The sequence below is a fragment of the Aquarana catesbeiana genome, linkage group LG04, assembly GCF_042186555.1.
Source record: "Aquarana catesbeiana isolate 2022-GZ linkage group LG04, ASM4218655v1, whole genome shotgun sequence".
Classification (NCBI taxonomy): Eukaryota; Metazoa; Chordata; class Amphibia; order Anura; family Ranidae; genus Aquarana; species Aquarana catesbeiana.
This window is the reverse complement of record NC_133327.1, coordinates 403,776,990-403,799,654: the sequence shown is the minus strand read 5'-3', so window position 1 is coordinate 403,799,654 and position 22,665 is coordinate 403,776,990. Positions and strand designations below refer to the sequence as shown.

Below are 22,665 nucleotides of genomic sequence, written 5' to 3'. Positions count from 1 at the left end.
ATGGCAGCACACAGATTCCCACCCTATTTTAAATGATATATACAGAGAATGGTGGGGGTCATCTCTCTTCAACTTTTATAGATAGACCAATCCTGTCAGGTTGTGGGGGCGGAGTCACAACCCAGTGTGTGCTGCCATGAAGATGCGTCAGGAAAGGAAAATTACGGAAAGGTGAGTATACAATTTTCCGTTTTTGTGCACTTGACACAGGGGTGGTACTTTTTTGTCTCAAGACTTGGCAAAGACTGAGGTATGAAAAGTGTTCAGTAGTAAAATTTTGTTGTTGGTCATAGCAGTTAACACTTTTTTTTTCTAGTTTAGGTTTGAAAATTAGGATTGTACCACCTCTGTTAAATTTGTATACAATGACTTAGTATCATTTGTAATATGCAACATTCATTTGGCCACAATGTTAACAAATGCTGGAGTACTGGAACTACAGATGCTTATTGTAGAGTGAGTTTGTCATATTTACTGTAATTTCATTTTGATTGAAAATAGTAATTGTTATGACAAATAACACACTCATTATAGCCCTGCAAACAGAACCTTATGTACGTAATTTCAGTTTGCATTTCCACTGTATCATAGCAATTCCAGGTTATTATCCTGTGTAAGGCATCTGTGGATAATAATAATAAAAAGAAATTTGGAGTGCTGACAGGCATTCTGCGTGGGACCCACCCATGTTATTTGTTGTCCATACCAAAAAGTTCCACAAAGAATAGCTGCTTAGCGTAGTTGTGATTGGAAACTGTCAAGCTTATTCAGTAGAAACATATCAAAACCCGTCTTGTTTTGACCTGACTTCAGAAGCAATAATCCTGATTGGTTGTTGTGTGAGCACCTTTTAAAATGTAGAGCTCTTTATAGAATAAGGCCATTAGACCATTTAAGTAGGTGGGTCTGTCTCAATTCTTTGCGAATCACAACTTTTTTCACTGTGAAAACAAATTACATCAGAATAATATACATTTCATTTAAAATGTCTCTATTTTTTTTCTCCTTTTGCCATTTTCCTATAGCTCCAACACTACCAGACTATGAAGGTATTGATGCTTCTCTTAATGAAACTGCCACAACCATCACTGTACTGTTAAGACCTGCGCAGGCAAAAGGAGCTCCTATCAGGTATGTGTTGCCACAACTTGACCTAGGCATAGACTGCTCAAATTTCTGCTATTTAGCCCAAGAGAGAAACATTGTAGTTGGATGAATCTCTATTAAATTATTGTTGCTGCAGTACCTGCTGCTTCCTGAATACAATTGTACTGTGAACGGTGACTGCAACTGATAGGATGCTATTATTGTTCAGCCGATGAATTTCCACCCAGCTCAATCAATTTTTTTAATCAAATTTGAAAAGTGCTTGCAGGGCCGCCCACGGCATGAATATCAGCCAATTTAACATGAACAGGACAAAAATCAAGCTGTCAATGCCCAGCTTTAGTTAGTCAGCTATCTTATATTTATGCCATGTATGTAGTGCTTTGAGGCAGATATGCTTTCTTCTTACTAACTGGAAAGGAAGATGTGTATTTTTACAGTTGATAATGCAAATGTTATTGTATATTTACATTACATGACCATATATTACGATTGAGATCAGGCTTGCTGAAACACTTATAACTTCTATTCCCATGGCCGTGCATGTATGCTTCTGTAATAAAAGCGTTAAAACTTTGTATAAGGGTTAATGTGGTCTATAGCACTATTCTTAGCTTAAGGGGAAGAGTTAGCTACTGGTAATACTTTTCCAACCTTACCAACATCTCTGTTAGTGTGAAAGGTTTCCTTTCATAGTCCATTAGTAGTTTAATGCAAGTAACCTAAATATCTTTGGGGCTCGGTTCACACTACTGCAATGCGACTTTGATGTCATTTTCAGTGTGATTATGTGGTGTGACTTTGCATATTCTGTGTGGCCAAGGTGCACTGTTAATTGCACAGGAACGTTTTCCAAGATCACTCCATTCTTAATCACATTGATTAGAACAGGCATCTTTGAAAACAATGAGGTTTTTCTTGTCATGCGATCTGTGCGACTCAAGTTGCATCTGAAGTTGTACTAGTTTGAACCAGGCCTTAGTGCTTTCAAGTCTGTCAAAATGAATATTGATTAACAATAGTGTTGCACTGATACCAGTATCTGTGCCCATATTAAGCATTTGCGTGAGTACTTGTAATCGTGTAAATGCTCTAATACTAAAACCTTAGCCTGTGTTCACATATGTGCAGGGCCAGTTTGAAGTGTGATTTCAAACCCCATCCAGTGCAACTTTGTTCAGTGGTTCAGGTGCGCATTGTTAAGTATATGACATTGGAAATCCTACCTGAACTGGACTTTAAATTGTAACTTTTTGAAATCGCACTGCAGCCAGCCCACAGATATGGGAACCGGCTTCATAGAAAAACCTTTTGGTTCACATGTCATGCCAAATCGGAAGCTCTGGCAAATGCTCTACCGCTACACCACCAGGGTAGAGGCAGGTAAGCTGGGCATTATGTGTAAAAAAAAAAAAAAAAAATGAATGCATTCAAGGGACAAATAGGTAGCAGTAATTGGTATTGGCTAGTATGTGAAAAAAATGTTTTTAAAATGGAATACCCTCCAAAGGGAAAAGCAGGGCTATTATTGGCACAGTAGACGGAGCAAACTCAGAAAATCTGTATATATATAAAAAGTGTATCAGTACTGAGTCTTAAAAAAACTGGTACCGGCGCATCCCTAATTAACAATATGAACATGGTTTATTTAATTTTACTTGTATGTAATCAGCATACAGTGAATAAGCTAGTGTATATAAATAGTCATTGTGGTTAATGCAGTTGAATATGGATACAAAATAATTTGTCTATACAAAATATAAAAATGAATAGTCTAAATCCTGGTTGTCTATAAATGTCATTCATTTCCTTTCCCCAAAATTCTCTGCTTTGTTTGCTTGTGCAGATGCTTGTGTGTACGTTAAGTAATTCTGTATAATATACATTTACAGAACATTGCTCTGTGGCAATCTTCTTTTTTTTTTCTTTTTTTTTTTGCTGCTCCTGACAGGTATGTTGGCCAGATTGTCAGTTGTTGAAGGGTTATCCTCCTTATTGCCAAGAGCCCGTTAGCTGAATGGAAGGCTCATTACTGAAATCTGTAATTGTAGATATGACAAGGCTTCCTGGAACTTTACAAGTCTCTGCTGTCTCTGTCAATTATGGAATTTCTTTTCCCCTCTGTGGTTTGTGTCAGCTGAGCTCCGTTTATTATTAAATTTTGATGCTATTGACTGGAAGCTGTGTGCACATGTATTAGACTTGTATTTCATATGGAAGCAGAGGAAGCTGCTTTGTTGTGTGGATGAGCTTCACTCCAGTCATATTTCATTCAATTCTATGCTTTTAGGGCTGGGGATGTTTGCCTTTGCCATAGCAGCCTTAGAGAACATCAGCACAATTTTATATGACATTCCGCTCATCTCCAAAAAATCGACTGCATTATTTAGACAGCACCAGCAAAATTGCTGAAATGACTAGGTGGGAGTAATGGCATTCATACAGTCTTTATATTCATTTTGTTGTGTTTCCTCAACACCGCTTGTCTAAGGAAAGTGCATATTGTCAACGGTAATACTTGGTAATGAGCAGTACTCTGTGACCAATAACTTCTTGTAAGGGAAAAGGCAGAAGCATAGGTCAGGATGATCTAAACCAAATGGATCAGGGTGAGCACTGAGCTATTCACTTGGCACATACCTTGAGACATTATTTTAATGTAGCCAATATATATAATAAAAAATTAGTTTGCGAAGGGTTAACGTTATTGCTTGATATGCACGTTTCATTATTACAAATATTTGTACGCAGCTCTCCAAACTTGTTTATAGGGTTCCTATGTTTTTTCCATTTGTGCTTCCAATGGAACCCTAAAGCACAGTTTCAGGTCATAATTATATATTATGATAAGTTCAGCACAGAAGAATCTTCCTGTTGTATGAGGCTTTTTAGCCAAGTTTTAAGCCCTGCCATTTCTTTTATAATTTGAGTTATTGCATTATAAATGTGTACTTATTTTATTTAATCTAGTATATTTTATGTTCATCGTGACCCTATAACTTTTCACTTTAAACTCTAAGGCCCCTTTCACGCTTGTGTGACTTGTCCTGCGACTTGGGACTGCAAAGTCCCATGACAAGTCATATCCCGTGATTTCCAATGAGTAACGTTCATATCTGTGCGACTTCAAAGTATTCCCTGCACTACTTTGGTCCGACTTTGATGCGACTTGAGGTCCATAAACCTCAAGATTACACATGCATTACTTCAAGTCGCGTGGCAAAGTCGCGTCACTTTCACGTCGTACAAGTGTGAAAGGGGCCTAAGTGCACTTTAAACGTAATATGAATATGAAATATATTCTTTGATATGAATATATATATATATATATATATATATATATATATATATATATATATATATATATAAATAAATCTTTGTAGTCTCAGTCACATCCATCTTCCTGCACATGTTTTTGGGGAGAGGGCTAGTCATAGAATGAGCTGAAGATTGAGAATGGACAGAATGGATAATACATTTTACGGCTAGACCCATCCTCAGTCCACTGCATAGTATTGTATAAGTAGGTGGAAATACTGAAGAGGTAAACATTACTCTCCAGGAAAAATAGCCAGGGACTTAAATCCTACAATTACCTTGTGATTTTAGAAGCTGGCAGGGGGTAAGGATTGTAATCCCGATCTTAAAGCGGTAATAAACACTTTTTGGTTTTTTTACATACAGGTAAGCTTATAATAAAGCTTACCTGTAGGTAAAGTGAATATCTCCTAAACGTGAATCATTTAGGAGGTATTCTAGCGAGCAGCAGCCGGTGAAATCACCTGTGCATGCACTCTGAAGACAATGCATACCTGTGCTATTCTTTTAGAGCTGTGTGCCGCAACTCATGCGCACAAGTGACGACATTGTGGCTCGGCCAATCAGATGGCCAGTGTCCCTGAACCCGGACGGAAGAATGGTGAAGATAGAAGCCTCTGTAGCAGTGACAGCGCATCACTGGAGGGCTTGGTTTAAGGTCTTTCAGAATGTGCTAGTATGCAATACATACTAGCACATTATGATATTGCCTTGCAGGTGGAAACTTTTTTTTTTTCTTAAAGACTTTACTACGACTTTAAGGCCTCATGCACACTGGACATTTTTGACGCTGCTCGTGGGGATGTCTGTTTTTTTTTTTGGGGGGGGGGGGGGGCGCGCAATTGGAGGCAGAAAGAAGAAAAAAAAAATCTTTCAATGCATCCAGAAGCAGCAGTGTTTTGGCAGGAAGAAAAATAAACACTTGTTAAGGGTAGACACGTTTAGTACTTGAGTGTTTTCATTTTCATTTTTTTAAATTCATTTTAATGGCCAGAATAAATTATTTTTCTGGCCAGTGAAATGAACGTTCAAGTACTTGGCACACCTTAACATATTACATTAAATTTATGAGCATTTTTTCTGCCAAAACACCACTGCCAGGAGGGAGTGAGTCCAGGAGAGAGAGCAAAAATGTTCAGTGTGAATGAGGCCCAAAGAGATACTGAATTCTTAAAGCGGTTTCCAAAAATGCAGGCAGAGGAAAAATGACTACTTGCCAGCATTGCCTGTAGACTCTCTGCCGTTGATCCTTTTCTGTTTAGTGACCTTGCCTTGTTCTGTACTTTGGCTTTGTGGGCTCACTTGATAGAGGCAGGGCTCTCCTTCATGTCAGAATCTCCATCCAGGAAACCAGTGAGCAGCAGAGTAGTGACATTACTAAATATCACTTGTAAATGTTAGATTACCAGTCAGAGGCCTTAGATCTCGCCAGGAAGCAAACTGATAATTTTCGCAAGAAATTTGAAACCTTACACATTTATCAGGATACTGCTTAGGTACAATTAAGATTTTGTAATGTTCCCTATAACTTAGCAAAATTTTGCTTCTTTAGTTCAGATTTTAACCTTGAAGCATGTGTATCCTTTAATGCAATGGGTCACATGACAACTGTGCTATCAAACTGAGCTTGCATATCATAAGTATAGTAGCCAGTATACATTGCATGTTTATATTTTGTTGTTTCTTTGCAGTGACTGTAAGACAATGCAGGTTATGTACCATCTGCTTTAAACATTTGTAAGGATCATGTCTTCAGCAACTGTAAAGATGCAAGGCAGTCTATTTCGGTACAGTGGACAGATTTCTGTCCATCTGTGCCTGTATTACAGTATGTCAGTTATAGTTTAGTTCTCTATATTCAGGAGGTGGAGATGCCTGTCAGCATTTCCTGTCTCTAATGCAATGACAACTGCAAATCGGTGCCTCAAGCAAGAGCCCATAGCCATTCATTATGTTCGGCCCAGGGTCTGAGCCTCCCATAATGTAAATTGAAAGGGAAATGCTAACAAAATGATTTAAAAATATACTAAGAAACAAATTTGCTCAGAGGTCTTTTGAGGTTATATTGTAAATTGATTATTTTTGGCAAATATAAACATGCTTTTATAAGCTAGAATATCGAATCTCTATAATGTAATTCAATAAAGACTTGATTTAGATTATAGTTCACTTGTACTGTGCCACACTGGGTAGCCCTGATGTTGTATGCCTCATCTGAAATTTCTATCAGGGGCATGACTACCCTCTCAATATCGGATAGGTCCCCATTTTGCAACATAAAAACCCCTGATCCATCAAGGTATTTACTCTACAAGACCTCTGAAGGTATGCTTTGATACCAAGCTGTCAGTCGCAGTCCTTTTAGGTTCCATAGCATTTTTTTTAAAGCTCCTAGAAGCTAAATAGTGTTATCCTATGTCTCCATGCACACTACTTTAGGCTATTAGCATTTTTTGAGCTTCAGCTTTTAGAAGCAGAAAAAAAATGTTTTTGTAAAGTTTCTTGGAGCGTTTTTCCAGCAGAAAAAAAACGCTAAATGCTCCTAAGGGCTTCTAAATGCTACTAACAGCTTTTTTTTTTTTCCTTCATGTGCTGCAAAACTGCTAATAAAATGCTAATGGCCCTAAATGCTTCCAAAAGCTCCTAAAATGTAAATAGAAGTTGGCACAAAAATGCTATTATCATCATTTTTCATCCAGCATTTTTTTCGAGCTTTTTTTGAGCTTATTAAAAACTCTAGCGTGCATGGAGCCTTAAGTTGCGAGTTGAGACGTCCATGGATCAGATTTGTTTTTCCAGCACATTCCACAGATGCTTGATTGGATTTAGATTTGGAGGCCAAGTTGACACCACCTTCAGTTGCTCTATGGTCCAATTCTGAAGCTCACATGCCCATTGTATGTGCTTTTGGCTGTGGACATGGGTCATCATGGGCACCCTGACCCTGAGCTAGACCCATATGCAACAAACTAAGGTGCACTATATGTTCTGACACCTTTCTAGTGGATTCAGCATTAACTTTTTTAGAAATTCCGCACTACAGTAACTCTTCTATTGGATTAGACTACATGGGCCAGCCTTCGCTCTCTACTCTTGACTGCCCATGACTCTGTCTCCGGTTCACTGGCTTTCCTTCTTTGGGTCACTTTTGGTAGGTCTCGAGCACTGCAGATCAGGAGCATCCAACTACAGTTATGGAGTTGCCCTGATGCAATTATCTAGCTTTTACAGTTTGGCCTTTTTCAAAGTCAAAGTTCAAAGTTTTTCAAACTCAAAAACGTGCGCATAAAAAGGGAAAAGTGCAGAGCTATATCTTTAAGATGTTTAAGTTAGACCAAATGCGTTATAATACTCTCTCTCCATATCAAATCGTAAATATTTGTGCAACATGAACAGTGTAAAAAAATGATTAGTGTTTTCAAGTAATTATCTTAATGCTCCCCCATACAAATTTTACCATAGAAATGCCTACTGTATATATTCCTTGCAAATTATCTTGCTTGTGAAAGTGTCTTGCTTTAAAGGGGTTGTAAACCCTTGTGGTTTTTCACCTTAATGCATGCTATGCATTAAGGTGAAAAACCTCTCATGCTGTAGCCCCCCCATACCCCCCGTTTCTCTTACCTGAGCCCTGTTTTTCTCACCCCGGGGACGCGCACACCAGCTATGGCTGGTGTCTCGTGTCCTGATTGCATAAATTGATAGCAGCGCAGCCCTTCGCTCCCGCTGCTGTCAATCAAATCCAATGATGCAGGGCCGAGTCCTGCTTTCTGTGTCATTAGATGCAGGACACGGGAGCGCGCGTGCCCTGGTGTCCTGAAGGAGAACTCTTCTCCTGGGCACTCGAGAAGAGGAGGAGCCGCTGAGGGACCCCAGAAGAGGAGGATTGGGGCCACTCTGTGCAAAACCAACTGCACAGTGGAGGCAAGTATGACATGTCTGTTATTTTAAAGAAAAAAAGAGGATTTAGTAACCCTTTAAGCACTGCAGTGCGAACTTCAATAATAGTGCTTTCCACAGTGCCACTTCATGCTCCCCAAATGTTGCAGCCACTTAAATTAAGACTAAGCTTAGAGGAGTTTAGAGCGCCAGTATCCTTCAGTGGTCATAATGTTATGGCTGATTGGTGTATGCCCATGGAGTGTGCATGTTATGCCTGTGTGTGGAATTTTCCTCCTTCCAAAATCAAAACATACTATTTACTTGGCTTACACTGGCTCTAGAATGTGAATAAGCTACAAACATTAGAATTTCCTTTATATGAAAATACTCCATAACTACAGATTGATATAATGACATTTTTACAATGCATGTACTTGTGGATTTCTTTGTAGTTAATGGGGTATTATTTTAAAGTCCTGCTGGTACAGGCATTTCTACTTTTTGTGATGTAAAAAGTAATTAAGTAATTCTTTTTTTTTCATAGTGCATATCAGGTTGTCGTGGAGGAGCTGAACCCGCATCGGACAAAGAGGGAGACTGGAGGAATGGAGTGTTATCAGGTTCCTGTAGCCTACAACAATGCTGGAAGTGGTGGCCCCCTTTACTACTTTGCTGCAGAGCTTCCGCCTTCCAACCTTCCTGAAGCTGCACCTTTTACTGTTGGTGACAATAAGACTTACCGAGAATTTTGGAACGCCCCTCTATTTCCCCGTAAAGGTTATAATATATACTTTCAGGCTGTGAGCAGTGTTGAGAAGGTGAGACTACATTTCCTGTGCTTTTTGTTTTATTATATTTTTGCTTTAGTTTTTTGATCCTGAACAGATGTCACTCAAAGTTGTGGTTTAAAGCTCATCATGTACAAATGGCATGTTGGTAACATTACATTTCCTGTGTGAAAATTGCAGGAACTTGCTACATATTTCTCCCAAGATCCAAATCGTTTTGAAATGGTACCCAATAACAAGGTCAAAAATAGACTGGAATTTCAAGGGTAGTAGTAATGGGCCGCTTCCTCCACTAAACTGGAGACTACATACTGTATAGAAGAAAGTACACTCTGTCGTGGAGTAATTAGGTGCTGAATCTGATGTGTGAGACATTGTTGCAGCCTAGTTTACAGGCTCTGTCATTTGCTTTTTTTTTTGCACATTTTATAGACACATATACAGTTTTATATATAAAATTAAGTACACCACATGGAATTTTTTCACTTTTTCAATGTATTTGAGCAGGCAGACATTAGATTTCATTTACAAAGCCATCCACAACTCTGCCCCAGCTACATCACTAACATGATCTCAAAATATCAACCAAGCCACTCTCTTCAGTCCTCCCAAGACCCCCTGCTCTCTAGTTTCCTTTTCACCACCTCCCATGCTCACCTCCAGGATTTCTCCAGAGCTTCTCCTATCCTTTGGAACTCCCTACCCCAATGTGTCTGACTGTCTTTTAATCTATCCATCTTTAGACGATCCCTGAAAACCCTTCTCTTTAAAAGGCCTATCCTGCTTCTAACTCATAAACTGTTTTACTTTCTCCATCAGCTTATTTTCCACAGTTATTACCTTTTGTATCAATTGACCCTCCCTCTTACATTTTAAACTCTAACAACAGGGCCCTCTGATTCCTCTTGTACCAAATTGTATTGTAACTGTAATGTGTGTCTTCATTTTGTAATTAGATATTTCTTTAAATAGTGTCTACAGATAAAGGTGATGTACTTGGGAATAAGAACACAAGGGCTCATGCACATGGCCACTTCTATCCATACAATGTGAACAATGAGCATGTATTCTTGCCCGTGTAGCCATTGGTACAAATGTAAAACCTCCTATCCTTGTACGCTTACATGTGTTTATACAAGTATTCCCACGTACAGCCATTCATGTTGATGGGTGACTGTAGGCAGCACCTGTCTCTACCTGGGCGAGATTGGTTGCATCTGCTCATAATGCCCAGTCTGTACAGAAATCTCAATTCTAAAGTGCTGAGGTGTAAACAACTGACATCAACACTCCTGAAATATTGATTTTGTGCAAATATTTTTTGGTTTGATTGAAAAGTTTTTGGTTGGCCATACACTACTTGACACTATTTCTGTGACAGATCGCTTTACTGCTAGGCTCTGTTACCAGCAGCACAATAAAAAGTGCTTTCAAGCATTGTCAGCGCTTCTTAACAAAAATCTTCCTATGTTGGTTGGGAAAATATTGTGGCAGACTCCAGTGAGAAAAGAAAAGGTCCCCCCATGGCCTTTTTTTTTTTCTTTGCTGAGAAAATTTCCAGGTAACCCTTGGAAGAAGGATCAAGTCATTCTTTGATACATACAATAGTGTTTTCTACATTTAAAAATAGTGTTTATTTTGTTTACTGGTATTGTTGCTTTTTTATTGTCATGCTTGGAGAAGCCAGATAAGATCAGAAATCTAAAAGTACTGCAGGTCTGCTTGAGGCCAAGTCTGGTACCTGTGAATGATTTCCTTATTTAAACAGAATTAGAGGAAAGCACAGCATGAAGAGCAATAACACAAGATGCTTTAAAATCCAATTAGAGTCTCTTCCTCTAAATAAGTAGGAGATCGCAACATCCTTGTCACCATGCCAGGTGTCTGGGGATTAGGTGAAATTGCTAGGATATGCAGTAAGATTGATGGGGATCTGTACCTGAACATGTATATAAAAAAAGGATATTGAAGGGTTTTTTTATTCCCATTTTTTTCGACTGTTGATGTTTGCGGCTTTGATAGTATGATATCTGTGAAATTATTACTTGGCAACACTATTGTATTGCCCCTGTGGTAATAGAGGTCAAGTTGCTGATGTGAATGATTATGCTTGCTGTATGTCAAGTAGTTCTACTAGAAGGCATTATTTCTTTGGATTAAGGCTGTGCATTTCCAGTTTACAGGATAAACCAATGCTTTTCATTTATTCATTAGCAGCGATCTGTTGGTGATGCTTTTGTGCAGCAGTACGTGCAGCAATAACACTAGTGAGCAAAATGGTACAATGATGAGATTCATTGTAGTTAGGACTCTTCAATATTTGTACTTGTATTAGTTATTTTGGACTCCGTTTGACCTCCCTGACACATTGATTTGTGTTTGTCCAATTAATAGCATACCAAATTAAATACAAACATCACATACCTCTTGCTGTGAAATAGAAAACCATAGTATAAATTTGAACTATGTTTTATTACATCTTAGTAATATAGCAACTGCTGCTTTCTAAAGTATTATTATAACAGTTCTCATTCTTCTGTTTGCTTAAAGCATAGACCAGAGCTGATATGATTCATTATATTTCTTTTCTCTAATCTGTTACGTGTTACAGAATCAAGTAGTTTAGAGAACAGCATATTTGTAACTATAAAAATATAATGTCACCGTGGTGCTTTTCTGTTGGGTAGGTGTGAACTTTAATTAAGAAGCAGTAGAATTCTTCCTGCAGCAATTATAATTCATATACAACCCCGATTCCAAAAAAGTTGGGACGCTGTGTAAAATTTATATGAAAACAAAATGCAATGATTTGCAAATCTTGTAAACTCATATTTTATTCACAATAGAAAACATATCAAATGTTTTAACTGAGAAAATGTACAATTTTACAAACAAAATAAGGTAGTTTTGAAGTTGATTGCAGCAACACATCTCTAAAAAGCCTGGACAGGGCCATACCGCAGTGTTGCATCCCCTCTTCTTTTAACGACAAAAACGAAAAATTGTCCAGCACTTCAGGAATGTGTAAACTGTAAAAGGTGTGTCTTACCCTGTAGGTGACTTTCACAGCCTGTTACCGGATCATCCAAACCATGTATGCCAAATGGAGCTAATAAAGTTTTCAAACACTTTGTGTCTTCTCCTTTATTCACTTTCTCTCACAAGTATATTCAACTCCATATAGTGTAGTATTTCTTAAAAATGTGTAGAAAACTATATTATGCTCACACATGCCCACATCAGTGCCTGTCACCAGTGATAAGTGGCTCACACCCCTTCTGTTGAGCCTCTTACTGAATTATCCACTTTAAAATGCATATATCTCCACCCAAGTCCACAGGCATAATGTCCCACACTCTTCCTCTCACTGTAAAAATTTGGCAATGCTGATTCTGACTAAACTTCTGCGCAAGCGCAGGAGTGACATCATCCCTGCCTGGCCAATGTCCGCAGCCGGCGATCGAGACCCGGAAGCTGGCTGCCTGAAAATGTCAGTGGCCGAGCGAGTCGCCACATCGCTGGAGCTGAGGTGAGTATTGTTAAACTTTTAAGGCATAGGTGTACGGTAATCCCAAACTCTCTCCAGTCTTTTTAATGCTCAGCCTCCTGATAAACAAGTGATGTGATATAAAGGACATGGGAAAGTGAAAAAAGCTCATGGTGCAGGAATCTTCTTAAAAACAGATTTATTTACCATCAATATGCTTATATGAGTATAGATATACTGACTTTCCAAACTCAGTTGCTGGAGATTTGGGAAATGAATGTTGTCCCCTTGTCTCATATAGGATTATAAACCAATACGCTATTAGCATAATCCTATAAAATATCTAATGTTTAAAAAAATGTAAATAAAATAAAGTGTACAGTAAATATTAAACCTAGTTGTAGCTATCACTAAAAAAAAGCGTTCACTTCACATTAACTAAATATAAACTCCAACACAGTGCAGCGCTAGTAGTAAAAAAAATCACACAGCAAAAACCTATATTGTGACATAGTGGTAAATAGTCCATATATATCAAATGCTTGCAGCACCAAATTGTGGCATCAAAGGATTTTGCTTCACCAAACATTCATGTGCATAAATATCTAAAGTGCGAGTGCTCTCCTCCACTAGTGTGCTCTGACCGCTCACCTCACACTCTGACTCGCTGTTTCTGGCCCACTGGTAAAACAGAAGTCCCCCTGGGGGTAATCAATAGATCGATCTGTCGTGCTACTGGCGTATTGATCCTCTGTATCCCCCTCTTCTTCCCTAGTGGCTTACTAAGCCTCAAATTTCCCTGGAGGATAACGAGTATAGATGGGAACAAAAATATGGGATCTAGTGCTCTCTGCTTAAAATTATTTATTTCTCCAGTAAAACAACATTCAAAGTCCATAAAAACGACATGGCCGCAGGATGATGTCACCAACTGAGGCTCATCCCCCTGGTGACATCATCCCGCGGCCATCGTTTTTTATGGAGCTTGTCATGTCCGGATAGCCTGCACTGCTTAAGTGCTTCACTTGTGAGTACTATGAATGTTGTTTTACTGGAGCAATAAATACATTTAAGAAGAGAGCACCAGAGCCCATATTTTTGTTCCCATCTATACTCATTATCCTCTAGGGAGATTTGAGGCTTAGTAAGCCACTAGGGAAGACGAGGGGGATACAAAGGATCAATACGCCAGATTGATTCATTTCCCCCAGAGGGGAGCTGCTATTTCTGACTCGCTGGTTTAGAATGTGAGGTGAGCAGCCAGAGCACACTCGTGGAGGAGAGCACTTGCACTTTTGATATTATTTATGCACAGTTTGATGCAAAATCCTTTGATGCCAGATTGTAATGCTGCAAGCATTTGATATTGGGACTTTACATATGGACTATTTATCACTGTGTCACAATATATGTTTTTGATGTGGTATTTTTTTTTACTAGTAGAGTAGCGCAGCACTGTGTTGGAGTTAATATAGGATTATAACTGTTCAACAGTCCTGGGTCTTGCGCCCAATATTTTCAGCAGGTGAAAGGTATGGACTGCAGGCAGGCCGGTTAAGCACCCAGGCTCTTCTACTACGAAGCCATGCTATTGTCATAGATGCAGCTTAGCATTGACCTGCTAAACTATGCAAGGCTTTCCCTGGAAAAGACGCTGTTTGGATGGGAGCATATGCTGCTCTAAAATATGGATGTGTCTTTCAGCATTGATGATGCCTTTCCAGATGTGCAAGATGCCCATTCCATATGCCCAAATGCATCCCCATATAATCAGAGATGCAGGCTTCTGAACTGAGCGCTAATTACCAACCAAAAGGTGCCTTTCCTCTTTAGTCCGGAGAATGTGGCTTCCATGGTTGCAAAAAAATGTCAAATTTTGTCTGACCATAGAATTTTCCACTTTGCAACAGACCATTATAAATGAGCTTTGACACAGAGAAGACACCGACATTTCTGGATTATGTTCAGATATGTCTTCTTCTTTGCATAATAGAGCTTTAGATTGCATTTTTGGATGGCACAGTGAATTGTGTTCACAGACAGTGATTTTTTGTAAGTATTCCTGAGCCCTTGCAATCATGGCCATTTTTAATGCAGTGCCGTCTAAGGGCCTGAAGATCACAGGCATCCAATATTGCATTTTAGCCCTGTCCCTTGTGCACAGAGATTTGTCTATAGTCTCAGAATCATTTGGTATTATGTACCGTAGATGATATATTTAAACTCTTTGCAATTTTACTTTAAGGAACATTCTTCTGAAATTGACAATTTTTCGATGCAGCTTTTCACAGATTGGTGAACCTCTGCACAACTTTACTTCTGAGACACTCTGACTCTCGAAGATGCTCTTTTTATACCCAATCACATTACTAATCTGTTGCCAATTAACCTAATTAGTTGCAAAATCTTCCTTGTTAGTACCACCTACGTTGCCTACTTGTTGCCCTGTCAACTTTTTTGAGATTGACATCAATTTCAAAATTATCGTAATTTTTTCTTAAAATGGTACATTTTCTCAGTTTAAACATTTGAAATGTTTTCTGTTTTCTATTATAAATAAAGAATGGGTTTATGAGATTTGCAAATCATTGTATTGTTTTATGTAGATTTTACACAGCATGCCGGCTTTTTTGGAATTGGGGTTGTATAAAATAGCAAGGAAAGAAAATCTGGTCACTATGGATTACATAGTATTGCATCACTGCCCGAAAACCTGAGCTCCTGATTTATGTTTGGGCTGACAACACAATGTGTTTCCTGCACTGATATCCTAACCAGCATCATCAGCCCTGTCTGTTGAACTATAGAAAGTTGCCTAACCCCACACCTATCGACCACTCTTCACTTGACTACATTTGACTCCTAAGAATATGCCCCCACACAGCATGTAAGGAGAATGCCCTTGGGAGATGCAGTTCTAGCGGTGCGTCTATGTCAAAAGAAGCTGAGCTGCCCCTGCAAGAATTTTACAGGTATAATGATGTGACATGGATTGATAAAAGCTATCAATATATCAGTCATACTGTACAGGACGATAACTTATATGTCGCTATCTTCAAGTGATTGGACCGTATTAAAAGCTTATCTGGGACCACCTACCAGCATATCCATATAACCCTGCCCATTCTGGGAGGCTCTCATTTATATCCTGCATAGATGATTGACTACTTCTCCTGTTAAAGAAGATTTTTCTGCTTTTCACTAGATTTCTTTACCACCTTTGATACATTTATTTCCTTATGGCTTGTTAGCAGTTTCCAGATTGGTTACCCCTGATGTATACCTGGAGAACAGTACCCAGACCCTGTTGCATTAGGGCCGGCCTATAAAGTTTGCTTCAGGAACTGGATTCCATGTTAGGTACTTAGCACATGCTGCGCTTGGGGGACTAAAGGGTAAATAGTGAGAATCCCACTGCAGGCCCTGAGGAAACCTAATGTTCTTCTTTGGCTGATAGCTTTTCCCTTGTTTTGGAGTAAGGTCTTACGTGGACACGGCTCCATCCCACTGAATCTGGGCCCCCTGACAGTGTACAACATATGGGCTTACTAAACTATAATTCTTTGTCATGAAGTCTGACCTATTCTAAAGGCTTTTCAAATAACTAATTATACCCGCTCCGCGCTGTGCACCAATCTGTTAAAACAAATAAATAGTGCTAGACATACTGTATGTGTTAATATATATATATATAAAAAAACAGCTGTGCTAAAGATTCCCCTATTAAAACAAAACAATAATGAGGTTTTAAAAAAGTACTTCATTCAGCTCAGCAGTAAAGATTACCACTAATGGTGACTTCACCAAATTATACTCTTTCTACTGAAAAGCAAAAAATACAAATTAATAGATAGATACCTATACTGCAACGAAAAAAAAAAATGTCCGTGAAACATCCAGAAAAACTGTACAATAATCGTGAACCGTGACAAATCAAATATAAATAGTTGTTGTTATATAATCCCAAAAAAGTTGGGACGCTGTATAAAATCTACACAAAAAAAACAGAATGCAATGATTTCCACATCTCATAAACCCATCAGCGTCAGTCAAAGGTGGTAAAGAAATCTGTTGAAAAACAAAAAAATCTTTAATGGGAGTAGTAGTCCATCTAAAGATTAAATACTAGAGCCCCACGGATTGGACAGGGTTATAGGAATATGCTGGGGGGGGGTCCCATCAAAGATTTTGATACGGTCCAATCGCTTGACAATAGCGACATATAAGCGATTGTCCTGTACAGTATGATTGATATTTTGATAGCTTTTATCAAGGGTGGTCTGAGCAAAGGTTTTGCCCTGTTTGCCTTGTCCATTCACCTAAAGGTGGGGGCATACACTGTAATTCATTGTCTACGAAATAATTCCTTGGTCCTCTACCGAACTTCAAGAAATTTCTATTTTCTTACTACAGTACCATAGTAAAAGAATATAAATATATATATATATATATATATATATATATATATATATATATATATATATATAATGCTGAGACATGCTGTAGTGGGGTTTTTGGGGGACATTTAAGTGATGGGCAGATGTACACTTCATTAGAATATTCAAAATGATTTCAAATTTTGAATGATGAATGTTTGTTGTACGGAACTTCTGGTGTGTACCAAATACTTGAGCTTTTGGCTCAATTTTGCCCTGCAGCCCCCTTTTGTATAATGACCAGATGACCGGTATTAAAAATGTTCCTACATTCAGCATAGGAATAAATATTATTTAAAGTTAACTCCAGTCTAACCACTCAGGACTGGTTCACGCCACATGCAGCCCAATACATTTTTTTCCTGCATTAAAAACACATGGGCAAGAGGTTACATGGATTTCAATGGCAAAGTTCACACCATGCAGTGCATTCCAGGACAGTCGACAAAAGTAGAACCTGCTGCACTTTTTTTTTTTGCCAATAATTGCACTGGAACGCATTACAGCAAAAATGGAATCAAGAGGGGAAAAAATGCACTGGAACCTTTTTGAAAGTGCATCAAAAACGCACATGCAAAAATGCATCTGTAACACATCTGGACTGCATTTCTGTGGTGTGAACTGGTCCTAACAAAAAGTTTAAAAAGTTATATTTAGGTACTAGCTTAAAAATATACCTCATTGGTTTTAATTAATAAAAAAAAATTGCTCTGCGATAGGTGTTCTGTCTTGTGAGTAAAGTCATCTGTGTCTGTCTTATAGACATTAGTTGCAGGATCTCCTTGCCAATGTTACTGGCTCTATTCCTGCTATAAGGTGTTCCCACTTTTCATGTTGATTTCTTGGTGATATAAAATTAAAGCCCAGTAGGGAGAATGGAACCCCTCTTCTGGCTGTGTGCAGACCTTAAAACATAAGAACAAAAAGCTAGCTGCCAGAACCTCAACATATAGGAAATCATTTGTATTAATGCACTAGCATGTACCAATTACAGAAATCAGTTTTGTATAGATTGGCCATTAAAGCTGAATTGGAATCTAATATCTTGCCTTCTCTTGTTCCTCCCTTCCCTCCCCTTTATCAAGATGGTAATGATATATAAAAAAAATAGCATTTTAGACCCAGTGACATCATTCCTGTGTATCTGTGCTTCCTTATACAAAGATCAGATCATAGCTGGTGGGAGGAGTTGGCAGGGTACATAGTTTCCTGAAAACTGCATCCTGCTTCAGTGGCTCTCTCAATACCACTCAGTCCTGATCTAAGCAGTGCATTGATTGGTCATGGAGGCTGCGTAGGCATGCAAACTACCTTAGGTAATATCTACATATGATGCTGAGCCTTCATGGTTGAAAGAACTGCAATCCAATGGATGAAAAGGATGTGCCAGGGACAGTAAGGCTAGGAAAGAAATGGGCAAGATGATGCCGGATATCCTCCAGCTAGGAATAGTGGGCTCAATCTGACTTACAGCTTCTAATGAACACTATGAGACGCTTAGAGTGTTCAGTAAAATCAGAGTTAGCAAATTCAAAACTGGAGAGGAGCATGTACATTCAGCTTTAAAGTCTTTAAATCTGCTACTTTAATAAAGAGCAAGCTCTTTTAATAAAAATATACAGTAATCTAAATGTATGTATTGTTCTAAAGACAGACAATTTATTTTTATTGGGGTTATCGATTTACAGTATATATAATAGCTAGCAAAATGTCAAATCTCACTGCATCTTTTTTTTTTTCTTCTTTCCATTAGGAAACTAAAATACAGTGTGTGCGAATTGCAACTAAAGGTAAGAGTGCGTTTCCTCCTTGTCAAAGATGTGTAGAATATGCTTCTTAGCGGTTTCCCGAGGTCTTTTTGTATTTTGACTTTGTGTCTAGCCATATAAAGTGCTTTCACCTGCCACATACTTGTTTTCAGGCACACATCTTTTATTGTGGGAAGGAGTCTGAGCCAGGGTGAAATGATAAATTTATCTTTGAAAGGTGTGCTCTGCAGGACAATGTTGCGGAGAACAGCTGTAGAATTGGTAAAAAGCTGGCATTAGTCAGAAAGGAAACATCTTGCTTGTTTAGCAGTGTGTGAGTGGAAACATTTTATATATTTATAAATTCCTTTTTTTGTGTTTTTATCATGGATCAGCTTGTAAAAATCAACCTGGGTGAATAAAAGTTTGCTTTCTGAAGCACATTTTGTATATGCAAATATGTGGGAACTGCTCCAGAAAATAAATAAAAGCAATTAGCGCAGTCTAAAAAACAAACCCAAAATGACCTTTATATTAAAAATATATCAATATCTCCAGCCTTTGACATAACATAAATAAAAGATGTAGCGCAACCTGTATATATCAACACAACATAAAAACAGTATACATCTCCTAACGTAAAAATCCAAATCCATATGTACATGATCCAACAGAAATTTTTTTTATATATTTAATATATGTCCATGTGCTGAAAAGGTCTTCCACTTATAATTCACCCATGATACATGCAGGCACTATCTGCGCTCAATATACTCTCAATTCTGGGTAAGTCTCTGAGTATTAGTCTAGGGTCGCATGCACTTTTGCTCCCTCACGGGCTACAGATCAGTTGGCTCCCCAAATCCAGTCTTTTAGCTCCACCGTTGTTGGGACATTTATATATTTTTGGGATTTTTAAAGTGGTTCTAAAGCCTAAACATTTTTAACCTTAATAAATTCCTTGCATTAAGGTAAAAAATGTTTAGGCATCACCATTCGCCCTCACCCCCCTCCCTTTTAATTAACTGAGCCCTCATTCGATCCAGCGCTGTGCACATTTGCAGCTCCTCTTTCCCCTCACTTCTGGGTCTCACTGGCTTTGCTGGGGCACCGGGAGTCATTGGCTCCCAGGTCTGTCAATCAAAGCAAGGGACGAGGGAGAGGGGGGCACGGCCCAGTCACGTCTGTGTCAATGGACGCAGCAGCGGGGCTCAGGAGCGAGCATGCATGAGTGCTCCCATGGGAAACGGCTTCCCATGGGGGCACTGGACTGGAGGAAGGGCAAGGAGCGCCTGCGAGGGACTTGAGAAGAGGAGGTTGGTAGCTGCTCTGTGCAATTCTATTCCGGTGCACAGCAGGTAAGTACTATAGACAAGTTTGTTGTTTAAAAAAATAATTACCTTTTACAAGTTAGTAGATGTATACTGTTTTTATTTTGTGTTGATATATTCAGGTTGCACTACATCTTTTATTTATGTTGGTGGCCAAGCAGACTGAAGGACTGGTTAAGGTTGAATAATTGATTTATGTCACCAGCTTGTGTGGTGTTCTCTATAGTTAGAGAATTCTATAAATGTATTTATTTTTATTTTTTTTATTTACAGTGTTGACATTGTTAATCAAATAGGGCAGAAGGTTAATATTCTACCTAAATTTTGTATGTAAATTTTGGGGTGACACTGTGTGTGCCTGTGGCCTTTACTTTTGTTTCCTCTGTTTGTCTCATCTGATAAAAAACAATTGTAGTGTAGCACTGAGACTGACGCCTTATTTTCAGGAGTATAAATAAGAAAATTGGTACTTAAAATGCTATAGAGATGTGTAATGCTTCACTTGGAGTTTTTGTAACCATTTAATTAAAATGGAGGGCACTGGTGTATTTTTGTCTGAGCTATGTTTTTGGACATCATAACTAGAGGATTCATTAGATGCTTTTTGCTTGTATATTATGCTCTCCTCTAAATAGGTTGACTTAGTGACACGTTAACTCTTTAGTTGCTAGATGAGTCTCATCCAGATTAGTACTTGCTGTATAGCCTGGTCCAAAGGTACCTAGAATACCCCTTTGTCTCTGTAACAAAGATAAAACAAAGCCACTTTGTAAAAGCAGCCACATAATTTTGTCTACTTAAAACGTAAGTTCACTTTAGTAACATGTTACACACATATTATGGGTGTAACATGTTACTGATTCAGCAGCCCCCACACCCACCTGGCCACGTTATTTATTCAGAGTTCTGTGAATGGGAAAACTACAACTACTGTCGGCCATTGCGGCTGATGGCTTGTACTTCTCAATGAACTATCAGGGCACTGAGCGCTCTAGGTAGTTCATTGATCCTTCCTATCATTCAGTAACTGACAGCCCATACGAGGTGTGGGCAGACAGCTTACACTGATCATCTAGGAGTTTGAGATTGCACCTGTGATCTGCTGGTCTAACATCTCACACCATCAATACCATCTGGATGTTTACTGTGTTAGTCAGCCCAATTTATTTTAAGTTATTCTTGCGATCTCCAAAGGCTTTTTTTTCCCCTACGTTTTCATTCATACACATGGTCTGTGAAAAATTTCAATGATTAAACTACATTTCCATTGGCAGTTTTGGTTTCAGACCTCTCCACAATTCCTGCGTGTAGTCATTTCGGTATTTGCTTTTCACTTTGGCATATTTGCCTGATTTCCCTGCAAAATCTCACCTGGTTTTTAAATCATTGACACGTATGGACAATAAATGGTGAAATTTAGACCAATTGTCCGAAAAAGGGACAACTGATAAAATAAAATGATTTAAAGTATAAAATGGTGAAAAGCAAATTTATCAATTCTATTTTATGGGATAATGTGAATCTTCAGCAAAGTATGACAAATGTGTTGAGAAATTTTCCAAAGCAAATAAATAAAATAGAAAAACTGTTGATATTGATATTTTCCAGAGCAAACCAAATGACTGTAACCCTTTCTAATTTTTTTGGCCTTTTTCAAATTTAACGCCAGAAGTTAAAGCGGTAGTGAAGACATTGATCACAAATCCTGGAAGCCCTTCTGTTACAGCAAGATATACGTGCAGTGTATGTGTTTTTTAAACATTTAGCAGCTAAATACCTTATTTTACTGTGCCGCTGTGCAGCCACGTGACCTCAGTGCTCTCCTTCCCCAATCTGAGAACTACAATTGGAGGGGCTGGAAGGAGAGGAGGAGAGCGGCGGGAGGTCACGTGACCGCACAGCAGCGCTTCGAAATAAGGTATTGCTGCATAATTTTGAAAAACACACTGTATATCTTGCAGGATTTGTGATCAGGGACTTTACAGCCACAGCAGAATAGTGGCAGGAGGAGATGGCTCACACACAGGCTCCAGAGCTGGCAGGGAAGGAGGCGGAGGGGACTAGGGAGAGTCTGCGGGATAACGGAGTCACATAAATTGACCATGGTATCATGGACCAGCAGCCATGATTACTGTGGTCAGTTGACATAGGAGGACACAGGAACAGGCAGGATCAACCAGGTATTTTACAGCATAGAGAGGACCAAATTACACAGCACAAGCACTATGCGGTATATGGTGCTTTAAAGCAGTAGTAAACTGCCGACTTTTTTTTTTTTTTTTTTTAGAAATAAAAACCTGCAAGGCAAAGTTATATTGTACTAGTATGGAACGCTAAGACCCCTTTCAAACTGGGGCGTTTTTCAGGCACTTTTGGGCTAAAAATAGCGCATGCAAAGTGCCTGAAAAACACCTCCCCTGCAGTCTCTGTGTGAAAGCCCGAGTGCTTTCACACTGAGGCAATGCTCTGGCAGGACGTTAAAAAAAAAAAAAAAAAAGTCCTGCAAGAAGCATCTTTGGAGCGCTCCTCTCCCGCTTCTGCCCATTGACATGTTTGGGCACCGCTGCT

At 38.8% G+C, this 22,665-nt stretch overlaps 1 protein-coding gene across 16 annotated transcripts in view; it reads left to right on the top strand.

Moving 5' to 3' along the window:
- Nucleotides 1–22,665, top strand: part of PTPRK (protein tyrosine phosphatase receptor type K) — a 674,681-nt gene that overhangs the window by 429,668 nt on the left and 222,348 nt on the right. For all 16 annotated transcript variants that reach the window (XM_073627229.1, XM_073627239.1, XM_073627238.1 and 13 more), the window contains exons 11-13: nucleotides 1,026–1,131; nucleotides 8,852–9,125; nucleotides 18,772–18,808. In XM_073627229.1, the coding sequence (XP_073483330.1) occupies nucleotides 1,026–1,131; nucleotides 8,852–9,125; nucleotides 18,772–18,808 (417 nt within the window). The remainder of the gene's footprint in view (nucleotides 1–1,025; nucleotides 1,132–8,851; nucleotides 9,126–18,771; nucleotides 18,809–22,665) is intronic.